Raw genomic sequence first — 23,813 nt, 5'->3', positions numbered from 1 at the left:
AGGATAGCAGACCAACTGCTGTTGCTCAACTACATATGAATCAAGTCTACTTCTTGATTAAGTCTATTTCTATGTATTCAGTTCAGTTCAGTCGCTCAGTCGTGTCCGACTCTCCACGACCCCATGAATCACAGCACACCAGGCCTCCCTGTCCCTCACCAACTCTCGGGGTTCACCCAAACTCATGTCCACAGAGTCGGTGATGCCATCCAGCCATCTCATTCTCTGTCGTCCCCGTCTCCTCCCGCCCCCAACCTTTCCCAGCATCAGAGTCTTTTCCAGTGAGTCAACTCGTCGCATGAGGTGGCCGAAGTATTGCAGTTTCAGCCTTAGCATCAGTCCTTCCAATGAACACCCAGGATTGATCTCCTTTAGAATGGACTGGTTGGATCTCCTTGCAGTCCAAGGGACTCTCAAGAGTCTTCTCCAACACCACAGTTCAAAAGCATCAATTCTTCAGCGATCAGCTTTCTTCACAGTCCAACTCTCACATCTATACATGACCATGTGAAAAACCATAGCCTTGACTAGACGGACCTTTGTTGGCAACGTAATGTCTCTGCTTTTTAATATACTATTAGGGTTGGTCGTAACTTTCCTTCCAAGGGGTAAGCGTCTTTTAATTTCATGGCTGCAATCAGCATCTGCAGTGATTTTGGAGCCCAAAAAAATAAAGTCTGACACTCTTTCCACGGTTTTTCCATCTATTTCCCATGTGGAATGAGTAATTAAAAGGAAGTTAAGAAAATAATTCCATTTACAGTAACATAAAAAAATTAAAATATTTAGCAACAAACTTAACACAATAAGCACAATTCCTGCACACTAAAAACTAACATAATTGAAAGAAAGTTAAAACACCAAAATAAATAGAAAGTCATTTCATATTGTAGATTAGGAGACTAATGCTGTTAAGATGTCAATATTCCCCAAACTGATCTACACATTGGATGCAATCCCAATTAAAATACCACCTGCCGTTTTTGCAAAATTTTAAAAAGATAATCCTAAAATTTATGTGCAAATGCAAGAGACCTCAAATAGCTAAATCAATGTTGTTTGAAAAAAAAATTAAAGGATTCACACGTCCCAATTTCAAAATTCACCACAAAGTTACAATAATCCAGACTGTAGCAGACATATACATCCAAAGAGTAAAATTAAGAGTCCAGAAAAAACAAGATGGTGTCAAGGAGGAGGAGCACAAAGGTGGGAGGATAAACTTTGCTGCCAAAGCATAAACAAAGGCAGGAGAGACGGAACTCGGCAGGTGTACAGCTTTGGCATGCTCTAAAATCTGAGCAGCAGGAAGGGCATGTCCAAAAACGTGGTCTCCAGGTGAGACCTATTTTATGCTAAGGAAGTTCCCTGCCTCAAGATTCTCCTCAGCAAAGCCCCGGGGCTGGGCACTGTGGCTGGCCTACTTCTGGTAAAGCTGCTCCAAGTGTTTAAAATCTAGGGGCCAGAGTGTCGAAGGGTTGAGTCTTCAGTCAGCAATGCTGGAGCCAGTGGCGCTGACTGGGACCATGGTCTGTGCTTAGTTTCTCAGTTGTGTTTGACTCTTTGTGAGCCCATGGACTGCAGCCTGCCAGGTTCCTCTGTCCATGGCACTCTCCAGGCAAAAATACTGGAGTGGGCTGCCATGCCCTCCTCCAGGGGATCTTCCCAACCCAGGGATCGAACCCATGTTGCCTGCATTGCGGGTGGATTCTTTACCAACTGAGCCACCAGGGAAGATTCTTCGGGTGAAGCCCTGCTCCTGATGCTCCAGACAATCGCCTGGTCCTGGTCCTGTTCCTGCACTACAGAGTACAGAAGTGAGAGGTGTTGCTTTCCTAGCGAGCTACACCCTGGCCCTGCTGCTGCTGCTTTCACCACTAACACCCCAGGCTGTCACCATCCTGCTCCAGACCTCCGACATGCCTGCTGTGGTGCTGAGAAGGCTGCTCCAGGCAGCCATGAAGTACCACGTGGGCACAGCTCTCAGCCATCTTAGTCTTTCTGCTCTCTGGGGATTCCCTGGCCCAAATCTTCAGCTCCATTCAGGAAACTGGAAACCCCTTCATGGCTGGAACCTTTGTAGTCTCTTCTCTCTGCAACAGCCTCGTCGCTGTTCAGCTGCTCTTCTACTGGAATGCAAAGACTCCCCACAAGAAGAAAAAGCAGTAGAGTTGAGCTGGCTCCCAGAGTACATTCCATGTTTATCTTCATCCACCCAATCTTGGGGCCCTTCTCATCCAAATCGGTCTGCTGGTGTGACTTGTAAAGATTCCTTGTTCCTGTGCAACTGCAACTTTAGTGGAAATACTTGGTTGACTTCCATCCTTAGAAAGGACACGGGTAGAGATTTTCAGACTGACATTTTGACACTGTGTGCATTATTACAAAATTCAGGAGAAGAAAGTAAGGAAAACCACCAGGTCATTCAGGTATGGCCTGAATGAAATCCCTCACGATTACACAGTGCAGGTGAGGAATAGATTCAAAGGCTTAGATCTGGTCGACAGAGTGCCTGAAGAACTATGGACAGAAGTTCTTAACATTGTAGAGGAGGCAGTGACCAAAACCATCGAAGTGGTTGTCTAAGCTATTAGAAAAGAAGAGACGTGAAAGGCAAGGTAGAAAGGAAAAGATATACCCATTGATTGCAGAGTTTGAGAGAAAAGCAGGGAGAGATAAGAAGGACTTCTCAAACAAACAATGCAAAAAAACAGAGGAAAACAGTAGAATGTAAAAAATTAGAGATCTCTTCCTGAAAACTGGAGATATCAAGGGAACGTTCCAGCAAGGATGGGCATGATAAAGGACAAAAATGGTAAGGACTTAACAGAAGCAGACGAGATTAACAAGAGGTGGCAATAACACAAGAAGAACTATATTAAAAAGGTCTTAATGACCTGGGTAACCATGATGGTGTGGTCACTCACCTAGAGTCAGGCATCCTGGAGTGTGAAGTCAAGTGGGCCTTAGGAAGCATCACTATAACCAAAGCTAATGGAGGTGATGGAATTCCAGACGAACTATTTGAAATCCTAAAAGATGATGCTGTGAAAGTGCGACATTCAATATGTCAGCAAATTTGGAAAACTCAACAGGAGGCACAGGACTGGAAAAGGTCAGTTTTCAGTCCAACCAATCCCTAAGAAAGGCAATGCCAAAGAATGTTCAAACATTCATTAGCATTCATTTCACATGCTAGAAAGGCTATACTCAAAGTCCTCCAAGCTAGGCTTTAGCAGTATGTGAACAGGACTTCCAGATGTACACACTGGATATAGAAAAGGCAGAGGAACCAGAGATCAAACTGCCAAAATTCACTGGCTCATAGGGAAACGAAGGGAATTTCAGAAAAAAGTCTACTTCCGCTTCATTGACTGTGCTGAAGCCTTTGACTGTGTGGATCACAACAAACTGGAAAATTCTTAAAGAGATGAGAATACCAGACCACCTTACCTGCCTCCTGAGAAACCTGTATGCAGGTCAAGAAGCAACAGTTAGATAGAACTGGACACGGAAAAATGGACTGGTTCAAAATTGGGAAAGGAGTATGTCAATGCTGTATATTGTCACCCTGCTTATTTAACTTCTATGCAGAGTACATAGGGGAAATGCCAGGCTGGATGAATCACAAGCTGGAATAAAGATTGCTGACAGAAACATTAACAACCTCAGATATGCAGATGATACCACACAAAGTGAAGAGGAACTAAAGAGCCTCTTGATGAAAGTGAAAGAGGAGAGTGAAAAAACTGGCTTAAAACCCAATGTTAATGCACCTATGGGTACCTTATTTTTGACAAAGGAGGCAAGGATATACAATGGGGCAAAGACAGCCTCTTCAATAAATGGTGCTGGGAAAACTGGATGCTACATTTAAAAGAATGAAATTAGAACACTTCCTACATCATACACAAAGATAAATTCAAAATGGATTAAAGGCTTAAATGTAAGACCAGAAATTATAAAACTCTTAGAGGAAAAAACAGGCAGGATATTCTATGGCATAAATCAAAGAAAGATCCTCGATAACCCTGTATGCAAGACAGCAAAAGAGACACAGATGTATAGAACAGTCTTTTGGACTCTGGGAGAGGGCGAGGGTGGGATGATTTGGGACAATGGCATTGAAACATGTATATTATCATATGTGAATCGAATCGCCAGTCCAGGTTTGATGCATGACACAGGATGCTCGGGGCTGGTGTACTGGGATGACCCAGAGGGATGGGATGGGGAGGGAGGTGGGAGGGGGGTTCAGGATGGGGAACACATGCACACCCATGGCGGATTCATGTCAATGTATGGCAAAACCAATACAATATTGTAAAGTAATCAGCCTCCAATTAAAATACATATATTTATATTTTAAAAAAAGATCCTCTATGACCCACCTGCTGGAGTAATGGAAATGAAAATAAAAGTAAACAAGTGGGACTTGAGTAAACTTAAAAGCTCTTGCACACCTAATGAAACTATAAGCAAGGTGAAAAGACAACTCTTAGAATGGGAGAAAATAATAGCAAATGAAACAACCGACAAAGGATTAATTTCCAAAATATATAAGCAGCTCATACAACTCAATGCCAGAAAAACAAACAACCCAATCAAAAAGTGGGAAAAAGACCTAAACAGACATTTCTCCAAAGAAGACATGCAGATGGCTAACAAACATGTGAAAAGATGCTCAACATCACTCATTGTTTGAGAAATGCAAATCAAAACCACAATGAGATATCACCTCACACCAGTCAGAATGGCCATCATCAAAAGTCTACAAACAATAAATGCTGGAAAGGATGTAGAGAAAAAGGAATGCTCCTGCACTGTTGGTGGGAATGTAAATTGATACAGCCACTATGGAAGATGGTATGGAGATTCCTTAAAAACTAGGAATAAAAGCACCACATGACCCAACAATCCCACTTCTAGGCATATACCCTGGGGAAACCAAAATTTAAAGAGACACACGTATCCCATTGTTCACTGCAGCACTTTTTACAATAGCTAGAACATGGAAGCAACCTAGATGTCCATTGACAGATGAATGGATAAAGTTGTGGTACATACACACAATGGAATAATACTCAACCATAAAAAGGAACGTATTTGAGTCAGTTCTAATGAGGTGGGTGAACCTTTCCCAACTTGGAACCAGTCCATTGTTCCATGTCTGATTCTAACTGTTGCTTCTTGACGTGTATACAGATTTCTCAGAAGGTGGGTAAGGTTGCCTGGTATTCCCATCTCTTTAAGAATTTTCCAGTTTGTTGTGATCCACACAGTGTCTCCTGCTTAGGCATGGGTCAGCAGTGGCCTGCTGCAGGAGCTCTGGGTGCAGCAGACCTCGGTCACACAATCTGTGGCATAAGCCCTCTTGGAAGAGGTCGCCATTAACCCACCATAGAGCTCCCGAGCAGACGACCCACAAACTGCAGAACAATTACACCAAATAAATTCTCGCACTGTTAAGAAAGTTCTCGGTCCCACAACAGATTTCCCAACCTGGGGATCTGGCAAAGGGACTGAGAATTCCCAGGGAATTTGACTTTGGGGCAAGGGGGATTTAATTACAGAACTTACACAGGACTGGGGAGACAAGGTTCTTGTAGAACACAAATAAAACCTTGTCCACACCAGGACTGGGAGAAAGGAACAAACCTAGATAGCTTATTAAAAAGCAGACACATCACTTTGCCTACAAAGATTCATACAGTCAAAGCTACAGCTTTTCCAGTAGTCATGTACAGATGTGAGTGTTGGACCATAAAGAAGGTTGATTGTCAAAGAATTGATGCTTTTGAGATGTGGTGCTGGAGAAGACTCTTGAGAGTCCCTTAGACAGCAAGGAGATCAAACCAGTCAATCCTAAAGGAAATCAACCCTGAAGATTCTAAGAGCCAATTCACTGGAAAAGATCCTGATGATGGGAAAGATTGAAGGTAAAAGGAGAAGGGGTTGGCAGAGGATATGACAGAGAGCATCACTAACTCAATGGACACAAATCCGAGCAAACTCTGGGAAATAGTGAAGGACAGGGGAGCCTGGTGCGCTGTAGTCCATGGGGTCGCAAGGAGTCGGACATGACTTAGCAACTGAATGACAACAACGTTTAGTCATTTGGCTGAGATTCTTCCTTTGACAGAAGTGTCCAGCCTCTTACCCATTCTGGGCAAAAGTCTTACCCTGTCCCCTCCATTTCCCCGCTTCCCTTCTGACCCTACAGGACACAGCCTGGACAGTGGAAGGGACCAGGTGATGTTGGCTTCCTCCCTCCCTCAGACTAGCTCAGACTGTCTCCTGGGCCCTAGTGCTAGGTGGGGGTAGGGGAAGAGGTACAGAAGATTGACTCAGGCAGGCCCCAGGGTTGGGGTAGGAGACTCCTGTTCCGGCAGGGCCAGGCAGGAGGGGGTGGAGACTGCTGGAGTAAAGGGGAACGGCGATGGAAAAAAAGACTCAGAAACATGGAAAAAGGTAAGAGTCTCCAGAAGTAAATCCTTACGTATTGATTAACTGATTTTTCAACAAGGATGCCAAATTCAATGGGAAAAAACTCTTTTCAACAAACGGTGCTAGGACAACTGGATATCCACATGGAAGGAATGAAGTTGTACCCCCTACCTCACACCATACACAAAAATTAGCATAAAATGGATCAAAGACCTAATTACAAGGAAAAAAACTGGAAAATTATTAGAATACCGGTTATCAGTCCACTTGACCCTGGATTAGGCACAGATTTTGTAGACATGACACCTAACACACAAGCAACCAAAGAGAATAAACTGGACTTCATCACAATTTTAAAGCTTTTGTGTGTCAAAGGGCACAATTAAGAAAGTAAATGGAAGAAAACATTTGCAAATCATCAATCTGATAAGGCTCTGCTATTCAGGATATATAAAGAACTCTTAAACTCAGTAATAAAAAGATAAATAACAACTAAAAACAAGCAAAGAATTTGAATAGACATTTCTCCAAAGAAGATATGCAGATGGCAAAATGCATATGAAAAGATGCTCAACATCATTAGTCATCAGGGAAATATAAATCAAAACCACAATAAGATACCACCTCACATCCACCAGGATGACTATAATCAAATAAACTGAAAATAACAAGTGTTGGTAAGGATGTGGAGAAAATAGAACCTTCAAACACTTTGCTGGGAATGCAAAATGGTGCAGTCACCCTGGAAAACAGTTCGGCAGCTTCTTAGAAAGTTAAGCACAGAGTTACTATCTGACTCGGCAATTCCAAGAGAACTGAAACTGTATGTTCACACAAACCCATGTAAAAAGTGGGAACTATTTAATTGTCTATTAGCTGATGAATGGATAGAAAAAATGTGACACATCCATACAATGGAATATTATTTGGCCATAAAAAGGAATGGAACACTAACACATGCTATAGCATGGATGGACCTTGTAAACGTGACATGGAAAAAGCAGACACAAAAAGCCACACATCAGGGAATTCCTTGGCAGTCCACTGGTTAGGACACGGCACTTTCATTGCTGTGGCCTCAGTTTAATCCCTGGTCGGGGAACTAAGTGCAAGCCACATGGCACAGCCAAAAGAAAAGGACTCAGTGTTTTCACTGCAGACACAAAAAGTCATATGATTCTATTTAAATGAAATGTTCAGAAGAGTCAAATCCATAGAGACAAAAGTCACATGGCACAGCCAAAAGAAAAGGACTCAGTGTTTCCACTGCAGACACAGAGTCATATTATCATATGATTCCCTTTAAATGAAAGGTTCAGAAGAGTCAAATCCATAGAGACAAAAGTGGACTGGCAGTTGCCAAAGGCTGAGGAGAGGGAGTGACTAACAATGGGCTCAGGGCTGCTTTGGGGGGGATCATAAAATGATCTAGAAGGAGACTGTGGCGTGGCTGCACAACCCATGAAGATGCTAAAAACTACAGAACCGCACACTGTAAAAGCGTGGATTTGATGCCATGTGAATCTGTTGCTATTTAGTCACTAAGTTGTGTCTGACTCATATGCAACCCCATGGACTGTACCCTGCCAGGCTCCTCTGTCCATGGGATTGTCCAGGCAAGAATACTGGAGTGGGCTGCCATTCCTTCTCCAGGGGATCTTCCTGACCCAGGGATGGAACCCACATTTCCTGCATCAGCAGATGGATTCTTTACCACTGAACCACAAGAAAGCTCCATCATGTGAATTACTCAATTTAAAAAATCAGTCAACACAATCCTCCATATTAATAGTCCAAAGTAGAAAGCCTGTGGTCCTATCAACAGATGCCCAGTAAAGCTCACCGAGGACAACTCTGGACTGCATGAGGACGTCAAGCTCCCCTTGGCATGGGAACTCAGTGCTCTGCTTACTGCAAGGAGACTTAGAAAAATGAGTCTGTTAAACTTCACAAGATCATCGATCAGACTGGCTAGTTTGAATCACCTCTTAACAGGTTTCTGTTTTTTAAATTTAAATGCAGAGGGATGCTGAAATGACAAAGTCCCCCATTACCTGACACTACTATGTTATCAAAGACCTCCCTAGGGCAAGTAAGTGAAGAAAAACCAATTTCATATTTATAAGTAAAAATCCTTTAGGATAAAGAAAAAGGCAGGACCTAAAATTAAAGGTGCATGAGAAGCCCTGCATGTATTCAGTTCATAGTACATCAAACTCTCTTGGTGGAAACTAACAGTTTAGACTTCCCTTTGTCACCGAGGAACCCCAGTTCCCAACTTCTCCTCACCCAGGCTAAAGACATTAATCCAACTCTCTGAAGTGGATGGCAGGGCCCCAGTGGAATGAGAGCAAATGGAACCTGTCTCAACAGTTGTGTATGAATTTAAATATTTAAATCAAATATCAGAAGAAAACAGAATTATTCTCTCTATTCCAAACTGCTTGCTCCTCAAAAGAAAAGCCATGACAAACCTAGACAGCATATTAAACAGCAGATACATTACTTTGCTGATAAAGGTCCATAGAGTCAAAGCTATGGTCTTTCCAGTAGTCATGTACAGAGAGTGAGACCATAAAGAAGGCTGAGGGCTGAAGAGCTGATGCTTCTGAACTGTGGTGTTGGAGAAGACTCTTGAGAGTCCCTGGGACTGCAAGGAGATCAAACCAGTCCATCCTAAAGGAAATCAGTCCTGAATATTCACTGGAAGGACTGATGCCGAAGCTAAAGCTCCAGTACTTTGGCCACCTGATGCAAAGGGCTGACCCCTTAGAAAAGACCCTGAAGCTGGGAGGGATTGAAGGCAGGAGAAGGGGACGACAGAGGATGAGGTGGTTGGATGGCATCACCGACTCAATGGGCATGAGCTTGAGCAAGTTTCGGGAGATGGTGAAGGACAAGAAAGCCTGGCGTGCTGCAGTCCACAGGGTCACAAAGAGTCAGACACAACTGAGCAACTGAACAACAAACCCAAACTGCACAAATGCCATTGCTAAGGAGGGTTTAGATGGGCTCAGATTAACTTTTTCAAGGAGTCAATTTAAAGAAAAGTCTTATGCAACGACCACCAATCAGGGCTAAAACCCTGGAGGCCTGCAGGGCTCTGGCTTCCTCTGCACAGCCACAAAGAACCCCATAGCCCATGCAAAAGGGGCATCACGGCTTATCACCCAAGTGGACAAACGTGACAAAGCCATGCAAGCCTGTGGACACACGGCCTTTGTCTCACCTTTAGAGTAGGGCATCCCAGAGAAATGATTTGGGGACAGGCAGAACAGACGGAGCATTAGAGCAGACTGGGTGCTGCGTGCACCCCTTGACAAGTGCCATCTCAGCCCGATTCCCTGCACAGCCCTCAGACTGGGTGGGCCTCCTTATCCCCATCATACAGGTGAGAAAGAGACATCACACCAGGTCATGATGTGGCTCCCCTGGGCCCCACTGCAAACAAGAGCATCAGGACCCAGGCCCAGGAGCGCACACTACTCAACAGGGTCCGGGCCGAGCACGCTCCCAGGTGCTCCCACATCACTGTCCAGGACTCTCTGCAGGCCCTAATGCACGTTTGGCGGAGTGCCACCCTGCCTGACATGCTTGGGTTCGCCTCCAGCACCAGACACGGGGCCCTGATGCCTGGGCCTCTGGCCCACCACAAAAGCTCCACCCTCCTCCCTTGACCTACCCAACCCCAGAATCTCAATCCAGCAGTGCCTGAGGGAGCCAGCCCACACCACTCCCCGAGGGGTGTCCTCAGGACCACTCCAGTAGTTCTGTTACTACCCCTCACCGCAAAGATACTTTGGCCACCTGATGCAAAGAACTAACTCACTGGCAGAAACCCTGACGCTGGGAAAGACTGAAGGCAGAAGGGGATGACAGAGGATGAGATGGCTGGATGGCGTCACTGACTCGATAGACATGAGTTTGAGCAAGCTTTAGGAGTTGGTGATGGACAGGGAGGCCCGGCGTGCTGCAGTCCATGGGGTTGCAGAAAGTTGGACACGACTGAGCGACTGAACCGACGGAAAAAATGAGAAAACGGGAGTGGAAGGCAACTGTACGACGTCCCAGAATGGCCAGAACAAATGACCACAAGTAGGGGGCTTCAGTTTATTTCAGTCGCTCAGTCGTGTCCGACTCTTTGCGACCCCATGAATCACAGCATGCCAGGCCTCCCTGTCCATCACCAACTCCCGGAGTTCACTCAAACTCATGTCCATCAAGTCGGTGATGCCATCCAGCCATCTCATTCTCTGTCGTCCCCTTCTCCTCCCGCCCCCAATCCCTCCCAGCATCAGACTCTTTTCCAGTGAGTCAACTCGTCACATGAGGTGGCCAAAGTATTGGAGTTTCAGCTTTGGCATCAGTCCTTCCAGTGAACACCCAGGATTGATCTCCTTTAGAATGGACTGGTTGGATCTCCTTGCAGTCCAAGGGACTCTCAAGAGTCTTCTCTAGCACCACAGTTCAAAAGCATCAATTCTTCACTGATCAGCTTTGGAATTTGTTCTCTTCCAGCTCTGGACACCAGAAGTCTGAGATCAAGGTGTGTGCAGGCTGAGCTCCCTCCTGAGGCAACGTCAGCAGATCTTCCAGGTGCTTCCAGCTTCTGTGCCAGCCACGGGTTTGTGACTGCATCACCCCGACTTCCGCCTTCACTATCATTGGCCATTTCTCATGTCTCCGTATCGCAAACATTCCTCTTCTTTCTCTCAAAGGACACCTGTCACTGGATTCAAGGCCCATCCTAACCCACGATTATCTCACCCTGTGATACCTTCCTTGATGTCATCTGCATAGACCCCATTTCCAGTTAAGCCCCCAGTCTGAGTTTCCAGGCAGACATGAACTTCACAGGGATACATACTGACAAGTTGCCTAAGGTCACCTGGCTCCTAAGAAGCCAGGGTGAGGTCTGACCCTGTCCACACTCTGATCCCTCCACAGCCTGCCTCGAAGTCAGTGTCTAAAATCAAGGCACAGTCACCTGGTGTGGGCATGGGTCAGTCCTGCAAGACAGGTCCCTCAGCAGAGTTGGGCCAGCCACACCACCCTTAATCACACTGCTGAACCTGGAAGGTTAGGGACACACTTTCCCAGGCTCCTGAGCCTGGCTATCAGAACCAGGTAACACTGGGAGGCATAGGGAAGCTCTGCTGTGGGTTCCTCAGAGAGTGTCTGTTCTCTCAGGAGAGGAATGAGCCAGTGACACCCTGTGCTAGGCTGGACTGTCCCAAGATCCCCGCCCCACAGTGTGCATGCCCGCCTCTAAGCTATTTCACCAAACACCACTCCAGGTGCTTCTGTGAAGGAACTCTGCAGAAGGAAGTTAGGTCCCAGATCAGTAGACTATGAGTTCACTCACTAACAAGGAGATCCTCCTGGTTGGAACTGACCTAATCAGGTGAGACCTTACAAGGGAGGGGGCTCTTCCTGGGGAAAGAGATTTTAAGCATGAGAGTGAATGGACATGAGATGCCATGTGGCAAAAGACCTAAAAACAGCCCCTCAGGGCCAGCCAGCCAGAAAATAGCCCAGAATCACAAGGAAATGAATTCTGCTAGCAACCTGGATGAGCTTGGAAAAGACCCTGAGAGAATTCAGCCTGATGGCACATGGATTCCAGCTCTTGAGACCCTGAAAAGAGAATCCAGATCTATAGAATTCTGATTTATGGGACTATGAACTAACACATGGGCATTAATTTAAGCCACTGAGTTTGTGATAATTTACAACATAGCAGTGAAAAGGAAACACACACACACACACATGCAATCCTCAGATGTTCTTCCCACCTTGAACACGATGGCTGGAGCTGTGGAAGCCATCTTGTGAGCATGAGGCAATAAGCATTAGAAAGATCTTTATCTCATGCTCTAGAAAGATCTAGACAGATAGAGCCATGTTCCTGTAGTAGATTGTAAGAAACTGTCCCGAATGAGTTGGGGACCCCTCATTAACAGCAAAGTCTTCTTTTCCAAACCTTTGGAACTAGGCTGACCTTATGTCTGGCTTTGTGCAATAGAACATGCAGAATGTTCACTCTGGGGCTGGTGAAAACAACCTTTAACAAACCTTATAGCATCTCCTATTCCCTGAAGGGAACCCTGCCACTACATGAAGGAGCTCAGGATCCTCACATGGAGAAAGAAGCCTTCAGAATTAGATGTGACAAGGAGGGCATGGCCTTAGGAGAGAGAAAGGCATGGTCCCAGACACACAACATTACTAGGAGAGAGAGGCCTGCCATCCCAGCCAGCCCCCTGGGACATCAGACACACAGACGAAGCCAGACTGGATCCTCCTGTCCTGGCCAACACCATGCGGAGCAAAGATGAGCCACTCAGACTGACACTGCTTGAATTCCTACCCATGGATTGGGCCACGGGCCACTAAGTTCCAGGGCGACTTGCATAACTGACTGACACAGATCTGCTGAGTCTGCTCAGCACTGACATCGTCCACACTGAAATGGTTCCTCCAGGCCTGTTGCTGTTCAATGGCTGTATGTCTGCTTCATCAGCTGACTTGTGACGCCCAGGTGGAACGAGACCTTCAGGCCCTGGTCTTGCAGCTGCACTCCTCAGCACCTGTCTTTCCTACCTGCTGCACTACCAGACTCTAGGGGCAGCCTCTGGCCTCCAGGCACACTCTTGAGCTTGCGCTCAGCTTCTTCCCATCCTTGAACCACATCACCTCCATCTGGGCCTGGCCACCTCACAGCTCAGTGCGGCACTGGCCCCTGCCTCAGCCTGTACCTCCCTGAGTGCTGGCTGCTCCCTGGCAAACACCACTGAGGACTCCAGGGACAGGGAGGGATACTCAGTCAGAGGTTCTGCCCAGGAGAGGTTTTCCAAGTCCTGGAGTCACGACAGAGCTGTGCTCTAGACCCTGGCAGTCTCAGACCCACCATGAAAATCCTTTGTGATTAGCGGCTGCACATGGACCCTCCATGGGCACAGGTGGTCCAGGTACTCCAAGCCCTCCTGGGTGTGATGGGAAGCAGCCTCAGCGCTCCTGATGGGCAGATGGCCCTAGGGCCTGTGTTCAGATGTAAGGACACATCAGGGACAAGGCAGAGACCCTCCTGAAAGCCAGGATGGGGCAGAGCTGGACTTGGAGAATCTGCCAAGAGACCTCAACGGCTTCAAGAAAGAGCCAGGGCCTCAGACTTACCAAGGTCCAAATCTAACCTTCCAAGGACACTTCCAACACTTTCCAGGTCTGCTCTGCCTCATTTTCTCATCTTTACAAAGAAGAAATGGGTTTTTAATTTCCTTCTTATCTTTAATATTACAAACCTGTATTCTTCCTATATATATATACACACATATATACATACATATGTTTTGTGGGCAGTTTCTTTACCCAAGTCCAGAAGTAACTACCCCTACTCCCAAGCATTCTCAGAAGAAATGAAGTGAGAGAGCTTGGCCTTGCGAGTGCAACACAGCTGGAAGCAGACAGAACTGCTCCCTACAAACCAAGCCTAGGAGGCAGCGCATTCACCACAGACACAATCAGGAGTCCAGAGTCCTCACCCACTCGGCACTGACGGGCGCCCTCATCCTGCCCAGTGCCTGAGGGAGCCACCAACCAGCGCTGTGTGCCTGCATCCTCCTGGAAGAAGTGTTGGCAGGAGCAACCGAGCTCCTCGCCACCCCTGTACCAGGGAACGTGCACGTGGGGGTCTGAGGTCTCGAGTTCCAAGTGGGCTGGGCTCCCCACCATGGCATCCACAGCCGTGTCCTTGTGCAAAGAGGGTGTGAGGCCTACAAGGCCACACAGGCAGCTCAGGGGGCTGACAGAGCCCTAACCACACATGTGCCCATGCGGCTAGTAAACGAAAATGCTCGTGCCTCAGGATCATGGTAGACAGCAGCCCTTGCCCAGACCTAGAGACCGAGCAGCCTCCACGGCTGGCTTTCAACCACCAAGTGCCGCCCTCCCCTACTGAGCAGAGGTCCTGCCCCCACCCTCCCACCAGGGTTGGCCGGGCTCCTGGTTCCCCACCCTGCCTCAGGGGTGACCTGACGGCCTAGCCTCCTCAGGAGGTCCACAGAGCTGCCCAGACCTCTGCCCTCTGCACGTGCTAACCCAACACCATCCCATCCCCAACTGTCGCCACGGGGTGGGCTGAGCACCCCCAACACACCTCTGACCTCCCACAGGGTAACCGGAGCCCATGTGACACCCCCCATGGGCTTGGCAGAGCTGCTCCCCCCACCTTCCCCACAGGGACCGAGGCCAGCAGCTCCTGCCACTCAGGGCGTATCCAGAATTGAGGGGGAGAAGAACACACACACACACTCGTGTCACCTTGCACCAACAGCTGGTAGGCAATGCGGCCCCCGCGGCTGACGCACTCGTACAGCCCCGCGTCTTCCTGCTTCACGTCCCGCACGAGCAGTGCCCACTGCCCAGCTGAAGCCTGCACCGCATACTTGGGACCGGGAGACAGCGTGTGTCCGTCCTTGAGCCACGTCACGGCCGCCGCCTGGTCCGACAGCTCGGCCAGGAGCTGGGCCTCCTCGTGCAGCCGGGCCAGCACCTCCCGAGCGGCCGCTGCTGGTGCCGGACACTTGGCCGTCAGCTCCAGGGCGGCTGGGAGTCACAGACAGGGGACAAAGCGGGTGTGAGTGAGGAGGGTGGTGAGAGGAGGAGTGATCAGGGGCGGCGGCTGGGGAAGCGGACGAAGGCTGCACAGCAGGGTGAGGGTGGGGGAAGCGGAGGGGGGCGGAAAGACCGCGGACAGAGGAGGAAGAGCCAGATGTCCTGGAACAGAGCCCGAGAGGCAAGAAAGGACACGGGACAAAAAGTGGAGAAGGACAAGGAACAACAGAGGGGAGGAGGGCAGAGGGGAGGGGCGTGGCGGTGGCACAGAACACAGAACCGAAGCTTGGCGCCCGCGGACTCTTTACACCCTCCTCCACTCACACCGAGTGGCCGAACACGGCCTTGCACACCCCACCACCTGGCCCCACGTTATCCAGCTGCTCTGAGAGCCACAACAGATCTCCCAGGATCCCTGTGACTGCAGGGACTCCATCCCACCCCTATCCCTCACGGGAACGTGGCCTGGAGCCATCCCACCCCTATCCCTCATGGGAACGTGGCCTGGAGAAGCCCTGGGGTCACAAGCCAGGGTCCCTACCTCGGACCTCCATGCGGACGCTGCTCTCGATGCCGTTGGCCACGAACTTGAGCTCCGCCCCGTGCAGGCTGACAGGCACCGAGCGGATGGTGAGAGTGTGGCGGGTGCCATCCCGCTGTATCACATACACGCTGCTGGCCTTCAGGACCCGCCCGTCCAAGAACCACTCGCCTGATGAGGCCGTAGTGAGGTCCACAGAGAAGGTCACCTCGCCGCCTTCCACCGCCTCCACCGCCTTCAGAGGTGTTTTCACAGCCAGCTGGGGAGCTGTGGAGTGAGAGTTTCAGGAAGTGGTTGGGCCACTCCCCTCCTCTCCTCCACTGCCTAGCCCCAAATAACCCCTCCTCCAGGAAGTCCCCTGGGCAAGCACACAGAGACCCTAAGTGAAAGCCAGACCCAGGGCGGAGTGAGCACAAGTTAGGGTTACCCAAGATCCCCTGCAGCTCCCACAGACGCAGTGGGTAGCCCAGCGCCCTGGGGCTGGTGGGCACAGACAGTTCCTGGGGGCTTGAGTCCTGTGTTGGGGTCACCTGGCCTTCCCACCAGAGAGTCTTCAAGAGCATCAGGATCCTGGGCCCGGCCCCTACCACAAAGAGGACGCAGGAGCCACGCTGGCCCCTCCAGCACAGGGCTCCACTCTAGGTCTGGGCGAGTCAGAGGCAGGTGGCCCCACAGACCGCTGTCAGGGCGCCGCGGAGACGAGGGCACTTACCCAGGTGTACAGTTCCTGGGAACTCGAGGTAGGGGCTCTGGCCAAAGCTGTTCACAGCTGACACCCTGAACTGGAACTCCCCCTCCTCGGCCACACCAGCCACAGTCAGCTCAGGCGTGGTCACCCACTCATCTTCATGGCACCGGCTCCAGGTGTAGGCGCCCAGCCTCCTCTTCTCCACAAGGTAGCCCTCGATGGCAGCAGGGCGGTCCCCGGGGGGTGGCGGGGACCAGCCAAGAGTCACGGAGCTCTCTGTCCGGGCCTTCACCACGGGGGCTTCAGGAGCATGCAGGGGCGGCCTCCTGGGGGCTGAGCAGAGCACAGGCCCATGTCACCAACTGGGAACCCCCTCCCCCAGCCTGTGGTCCAGTACCACAGGAGGGAGCAGTTCTGGGACAGAACTTCCAGCCCTCCGTGCGGGGCACTGCCCTGGTGGTCTGGAATGGCCACAGCCTGAGGGGCCTGCCAGCCCAAGAGTGTGCACCCCAGTCTCAGCTCTGTGGCCGTTTCTCTGTCTGCAGTGGAAAGAGCACCCAGGCCTCGGAGGCCACACTTGGCCCAGGGCCACCACGAGCTGTCCACGGGGCCTGGAAAGGGACTCCTTCCAGTTCTCAACCTTGACCCCCTCTGTGCATTGGGATCTTGGGCTGGATAATGGCTAAGGCAAGGCACAAGGACCCTTACCAGGGTGCTGAGACCCGCACTCCCCTGGCCCCAGCAAAGGGCTGACCCTGTGCCAGCTGGTCTCAGCACCAAAGTCCAAGAAAGAGAACACATGCAACGTTCCCGTGCATGCTGTGCTTCTAGAACCACCTGCACTGTCTAAGTTGGTTCACAGGTCGGGGGGGCCTCTAGGACTCCCACTTTGCAGACGCCTAGTGTGACCATTGCAGAGGAGGGTGTCAGACAAATCACGCCCCCCACAGAACCAGATCTATAAGCTAGGCATTCCCTACAACCTAGGCAGTCTACAACACATGGTGCTCCCCGCAGCAGGCGAACAGTCAGAGCAGGGCCCAGCGCCCGGTGGGCAGGGGCCGGGCCCCCTCCATCCGACAGGGGCTCTCACGGCCCTTACCTGACACGCAAAACTGGGTAGACGTCCGGCAGTCCCCAGCCACAAAGGCCACCTCACCCACATCCTGCAGGCTGCACTGGGAGATGGTCAGCGTGTGGCGCGTGCCCTCAGCAGTGATGGCCACCCGGCCCCCAGCCGCCACCGCCTTCCGGTTCCACAGCCACTGAACGGGGCCCTCGGGCTCGGCCAGCTCCACACAGAACATGGCCGTGTCTCCCACTCGCACAGCGGTCTTCCTCGGGAGCTTCCGAAGGAGGTTGCCTGGGGTGGGCGAGGGGGACGGGGGAGGGGCTGGTCAGAGCCACCCGCATAGGGCTGCCCTCCCACACCTCCTTCCTGCCCCTGCGTCCAGAGTTCCCACTCCACCCCTCCCTGACCCACCCCTTGTCCTGGGGTCCTGCCTGCCCCGCCGCCCAGGACCTCAGTCACCTGCCCAGCTCCCGGGAGACCCATACCCGGCCCAGTCTCTTGGCCTGCTGCGCACTCACCTTGCACTGCCAGCTCAGCCACCGTGCGACTGCCCTCCGCCGTCTCACAGATGTACACGGCGTCGTCGTCAGAGGAGACGTTGAGCACCGTCAGCCGGCGCTCGGTGCCCGCCTCCTCGATGAGGTACTTGGCACTGGCCCACAGCCGCGTTTCCTCCTTATACCAGGCAGACTCCATGGCTGGCACCGGCACCTCACACTGGAACGTGGCTGATGCCTTCTCCGGCACCTCCAGGTCCTGCAGGCGCTTTTTGAAGGGCACTGTGGGCTCTGCGGAAGAAGGGCTCAGATGAGTGGGGCGGGGACGGGGAAGAGGGGCAGGTTGCAGGGGTGCCAGAGGGTGGCGGGGGGCGAGGGGGCAGTGCAGAGGGGCAGGGAGGAGGGTGAGAGAAAGGAAGAAGACAGGGTAAGGTAGGTATAAGGCTGGGGTGGGGCAGGGAGCCAGGGTAGGGGGTGGAAGGGCTTTGTGGGCAGAGGGTGGGTAAGTGGGCAGAGGAGCTTCAGGGAGTGGGGACAGAGGGAGGTAGGGGGAAAGCAGAGGAGGGAGAACAGTGGAGAGGGAACAGCACTTAAAGGAAAGAGTCCCTTGCCCCAAGAATTAGGGAGAAGTCTGGACCAAAAAAGGAGAAATGCCACAGGTGAAGTCATAGCAAGCAGCACGGCTGGGCAGCCCCCAAGAGAGGCTGGATCATACAGCAGAGAGGCCACTGGACAAGTACTGGCCTGAAAATCGGCTCAACTCCAGCACACTTCGTTTCAAAGAAACGAGAAAGCAGACACAGGCACACAAAGGCTGAAGCGCCCTGCTGGAGATCCTACAGCTGGTAAAAAGTGGAGATGGTACTCCGACCACATGGAGGCTGCTCTTAGGAAACAAGAAGGAACAGTCCCCCAGCAAGTTCTGACAGTGCTGTCCACAGCTTCCCCGGGGTGCTGGGGACAGGAGCCTTCAAACTGACCCAGAATCACGTTCAGGCTGCGCCCTGGTGCAGCCCCAGCCTGAGGCCTCTGACAGCAGGAGATCTGCCCTTGCTCCTGCCTCCCTCCAGCTCTGCTGGGGAGACCCCGCCCCCAGCATCCTGTAGGAGACGGGGAGAGCCTGGGTCACCCTCAGCCTGGACAGGGCAGGCTCTGCCACTGGGCAACCATCTCCCGGGGGAGGGGGTGTTGGTGACAAGCAGTTGGTTGCACACGCGTGTTACTTTCACAAAGACAATGAAACGCCACAGCAAGAGCCGCCCAGACCTCCAGCCACGGATTGCTCTACACGCTAGGCCGGAAGGAAGGGATGGGAGGCCCGGGGAGGAGCCTCCGCCCGCGCTCACTGCGCTCAGCGACTTCGTGCCAGCCCCCAGGTGCTCACCTCTGACGACCACCAGCACGGAGCTGTAGGTCTGGCCCACGAGGTTGGACGCCGTGCAGGTGTAGAGGCCGCAGTCGGACTGCTTGCAGAAGAGGATCTTCAGCACGAAGTTCTCCTGCTCGTCCTCGTACACCACGTGCCGCCGGCCCTCCCCCACCAGCTGGCCGTCCTTCTTCCACACGATCTCGGGCTTGGGCTCGCCCGTCACGAAGCAGCTGAGGCGCGCGTGCTTGCCCTCGGTCACCGTGCAGGTGCGCGTGCCGGCGCTCGGCGGCGAGGCCGGGGCGGGCCCGGCGCGCATGGCCTCGCGCCGCCGCTGCAGGTGCGCCAGCAGCATGGCGGTGGAGGCCCCCGGCGGCCCGGCGGCCTCGGCCTCCGCGTCCACCGTCAGCCCGGCGGCGGCGCTGGCGGCGCCCAGCGGGTTCTCGGCGTGCACCGTGTAGGTGCCGCTGTCTCCCGGCTGCGCAGCCCGGATGCGCAGAGCGCTCGCCTCGCCGCTGTCCTCCACTCGCACCCGGGGGCCGTCCAGCGCGCCCAGGCGCCGCCCGTCCTTGGCCCAGCTCAGCGACAGCGGCGGCGAGCCGCGCACGCGACAGCGGAAGGTGGCCTCGGCGCCCTCGCGCACGCGGATGGAGGTGGGCCGCAGCAGGAAGTGAGGCGCCTGCTCGGCGCACGCGGCCTCGGCGTCCACCTGCAGGCCGACCGCCGCGAAGGCCTCGCCGATGGCGTTGCGTGCGCGGCACACGTACTGCCCGCTGTCGCCCAGCGCCAGGTCCAGGATGGTCAGGCGGTACAGGTCGCCGTCCTGGGCCAGGCGGAAGCGACCGCCCGCCTCCACCAGCTGCCGGTCTTTCTCCCAGCTCACTTGCGGCGTGGGGTTGCCCACGATCTGGCAGCTCAGCGTGGCATCTTTGCCCACCGATACCACGAAGGCCTTGGGCCGGGTTAGGAAGCGCGGTGCGCCGCTGAACGAGGAGTGATCCATGGTGGGGGGAGAGGCGGGAGAACCTGTGCGTGGGGTGGGGGAGGGCATGGTGGGGATGAGTCCCTGCTGTGCTCAGAGCCCCGCCTGGCTACTGTGCCTGTGCCCCCTTGGCTACGTCACCGGCCCAGTGCCGCCTGGAAAATTCAGCTTAATACAGGGTGAACGTCTCCCCATTCTGCTCCCATCTCCTCCCACACACCCCGTCCCTGCAAGTGGCATCCGCAGCCGGTATGGTGGTCCAGAAGTGCCAGTTTGCCTCTTTCTGGGCCTTGGAGTTTGGCCCCACCTCCACCCCCTAAATGGGCTCTTTTTAATTGGCTGGAGCATCTCCTCCCTCTTGTACCAGCTCAGGTCTGCTGCCCCAACTCAGGATCCAGCTGAGCACCCATCCCCAGACACTGCACTAGCAGCAAGCTTGCCCTCCTCCCTGTGCGGTCTCTGCCGTGCCATATGTCACCACCAGGACCTTCCCCGTCCCTCCTGGCCACTCCAGGTTCCATCGGGTGTCCTGTCTCCCCACAAACTGGTGCTTCCTGGGGCCTGAAACTCCAATCTACCTAGTGTCTCCCAGTCACAGAGAAGCAACTCTCTGCACCCTGGCAGGCCCTGGCCATGGAGGCTCATGAGGTGCCCACTGCTGGCCTGTCCTCTCTAAGGCACACCAGAGGTCACGTGTCCTCTACTTCAGCAGGCTCTCCTCTGAGCCCCCTGCTTGGCCTGCCCCCTTTGCTCCCCATTCTCCTCAGTGGCTTTCCCCACTCAAGCATTGGACTGCCCTGCAGGCTGTGTGCACAGCTGTCCAGCCCTCCTCACTGGACATTGCCCAACAGAGAGTGTAGTACATAGGGCCTGTCCCTCCTGCCACTGTCCTGGGTCACATCTCACCCCTCCTGGGGTCCCGTCACACATCCCCTTGACCCCTGAAGTGGGGTGCTCATCAATGAGCAAAGAATGGAAATTCTACAGCTGGAGGGCTGGGCACCCCTCCAGCACATAGGGCTACCCACAAGCTCTTGCTATGAGTGCCTGCCTCATTTCATCAGAAGTCAAAATGGGGAAGGTCAATGGTGTGCCTGTGGAGGACAATGGAGAATGCTGCAAGAAGAATCCAGGATGGCAAGGCTGAGAGTGGGTGGGTCAGCTAGCCAGGTCCACCCAGGGGGCTGTGGGGGAATGTAGCCCAGCCACTTCAGGTCTTGGCTGAGGCTCCATTGGCTGTGGCTCTGCCGACTGGACACCTTGCAGGGGTGGGTTTGGCACCAGCAATGCCAAATGCCTCTGACTGACTCCAGCGTCTGCCAACTCCAGGTTGGATCCCGCTGGCCCCCAGCACCGGTGGGTGAGGTGAAACTGGGCCTTGCCTACACAGGGGCTTCTACAGAGCCAGCACAGATGGGCCCATGGGCCCTGGGCTGTCCCCAAGTGCCTTAACTCTCTTCACCCTGAAAGCTGGGCCTTCAGCATGGGGCTGCCCACCGTTGGACAAACAGGGCAAGGTTCCCAGGCCCTCCAGCTCCCCATCCTGTGATTCGGGACCTAATCCACTTAATCCCCCTCAAGGAGGTGAGCTGGGACCAGCCTGCTGACTCACTGTGCAGTCAGCACCTCTGCCCTGCCCGCTCCCCACCCCCCCGGCCTTCATTAGCTCCCCCATGGCCTGGCTGGGCTCTTGGCCTGAGGACCTGGGAGGGTGGCCACCTGCCTCCACAGACAACCTCCTGGGCCTCAGTGTCCCTCTGTGGAAGAATTACTTTGACACCAGTTCCCCAGGGGCCTGAGTTCTGATCTCTTCCCAACACACCACTGCCTCCTGAATTATACAATCTATGGGTTCCCCAAGGTAGGACGTGGCACCCTGCCCCTGCCACAGCCAGAGCAGGTGTGGGAGGGAAGACACCTGCTCTGAGCTCGTGAGCAAGTCTGCAGGGTCCGGGGCCACTTCCACAGCTGGCAGCCCCTTGGGCCCTAGAAAAGAAGGATGGGGAGGTCTCATCTCTGCACGTGCTTAGGGGCAGCCAGCTCTCAGCAGGTGCTAAGAGTGGGCAGAGACGCCAAGATCCTCTAAAGCCGTGGAGATGAATCCTCTGTCCAGGGCCTGCATGCCCCACTCCCAATGAAGCAGAACCATGCAGGTCTAAGACAAGACCCCGCCTTGACACCCCAACACCAGTCAGGCATCCTCACTGGACAGCAGGGCCAAGGTAGCCCGAGGTATGCCAGAGGACTCTGGAGCCACCCTGCTTCAAGCTGAGTGTGGGGTGGGGACCACCCAAGGCCCCTCTGGGCCCAGATTCATCCACAATCTCCTCCTCCTCCCCCTGCCATGTTGGGAGCTGGGGCCATGGGAGCTGCAGCCACAGGGGCAGAATCAGGCATTTCAGGAGAAACCAAGCCAGGACCTGAACCCAAGCGTCTCAGGGAAGCCCCTTCCTCCCTCAGATGCCCACCTGTGGACCCCACTTGGGCTCCTCAGCCCCTTGGAGCCCCCATCTTGGCACTGGCAGGCTCCTCCCCCTGAGGCCAAGACCCTCCCCCCTTGCAAGCCTACCAGGGAGCCTGTGGCTGACCCGTGTCACACCGACAGCCCCTCGCTTTTCCAGAACCTGGCCACTCTTGGGTCCCGGTGGGACCTGGGCCGTTTTCCAGATGAGCCCAGGGTGAGGAGTGGTTTGCAGCCGCACAGAACCTTGGCCGGCCCCCTCCCAGGGGCCCTGTCTCCCCCGCTTTCTTCTCCCCACTGTTGCCCCCACACCCTTCCAGAAAAGATTACAAAGGGCAGTTCCTGCAGTCTGTGCTTTCCCCCTGGACCCCTGGGCCTTCCAGCTTCCCAAACTCCAGGGGAAATTCTTTCCTGGAGTCAGGTGTCACTGCCCCTCTGGCTGTTCCCTCCGCTGAGCCAACAGGCCCAAAATAGCCCCAGCTGTCAGCGGGCATCCATCTCAACAGAGCTGGGGGCAGGGCCAGCCGGACCCTCAAGGCACTAGGCAGAGGGGAGGTGGGCACTTCGGACACCCCCTGCCTGCCCCAGCTGCTGCCTCCCCAAATGTGAGTCTGGCTCCATTCTGCAAGGCACCAGGGGCTGGAATCCACAGCCTCAACCCCAGGAGCAGCGAGGGTTGGCTGAAATTCTACCCCAGGTCCCTCCATCCCCCAGAGCCGTGACCTTCAGCTCCGCCGTCCTCAGGGGCCCTAGCTGGCCCCCCAGCCCTCCTGCACTCTGCCTCCTCACCTGTCTCTCCCGGGAACACGAGGCAGCACCCAGGCGAGGTGCTCAGATGGTGCGGCAGGGGCTGCTGGACTTCACCTCCCTCCGGGGGCCCAGGACCGACAAGGTTCCCACCCAGCAGCCCACACGCCTGCCGGTCCTCAAACTGGACAGGGACAAAAGGACAGGCGGATACTATCCGCTGAAGAAGACTGGGCCCGCCCCCACCCCGCCCCCACCGCCGCCAGCCCGCCCAGCCCAGCCCAGCTCCAAAATAGCCCGGGTGTCACTGCCCCAGATTGGGTCTCACCCCTGGCCCCAGGCAGGCAGAGGGCAGAGGCTCAGGGCTGCTGGGGGAGGGGGGGCCTGTGTGTGCCAGTG

At 53.5% G+C, this 23,813-nt stretch overlaps 1 protein-coding gene across 18 annotated transcripts in view; it reads right to left on the bottom strand.

Moving 5' to 3' along the window:
- OBSCN (obscurin, cytoskeletal calmodulin and titin-interacting RhoGEF) overlaps window positions 1-23,606 on the bottom strand; it is a 234,815-nt gene extending 211,209 nt beyond the window's left edge. For 17 of the 18 annotated variants that reach the window (XM_088839239.1, XM_088839241.1, XM_088839240.1 and 14 more), the window contains exons 1-7: window positions 23,457-23,606; window positions 19,243-20,250; window positions 17,880-18,149; window positions 17,392-17,652; window positions 16,314-16,622; window positions 15,602-15,868; window positions 14,767-15,051 (exon numbers count right to left, since the gene is read on the bottom strand). In XM_088839239.1, the coding sequence (XP_088695365.1) occupies window positions 14,767-15,051; window positions 15,602-15,868; window positions 16,314-16,622; window positions 17,392-17,652; window positions 17,880-18,149; window positions 19,243-20,227 (2,377 nt within the window). In that variant the 5' untranslated portion in view covers window positions 20,228-20,250; window positions 23,457-23,606. The remainder of the gene's footprint in view (window positions 1-14,766; window positions 15,052-15,601; window positions 15,869-16,313; window positions 16,623-17,391; window positions 17,653-17,879; window positions 18,150-19,242; window positions 20,251-23,456) is intronic. The other variant, XM_088839253.1, reaches the window with a different exon arrangement.
- Window positions 23,607-23,813: the final 207 nt, after the last annotated feature.

This window comes from Moschus berezovskii, chromosome 8 (assembly GCF_049115385.1).
Source record: "Moschus berezovskii isolate FMDL1 chromosome 8, NW_MosBer_1.0, whole genome shotgun sequence".
Taxonomy (NCBI): domain Eukaryota; kingdom Metazoa; phylum Chordata; class Mammalia; order Artiodactyla; family Moschidae; genus Moschus; species Moschus berezovskii.
Note: the sequence above shows the minus strand (reverse complement) of the source record. Positions and strands in the feature narration are given on the sequence as shown.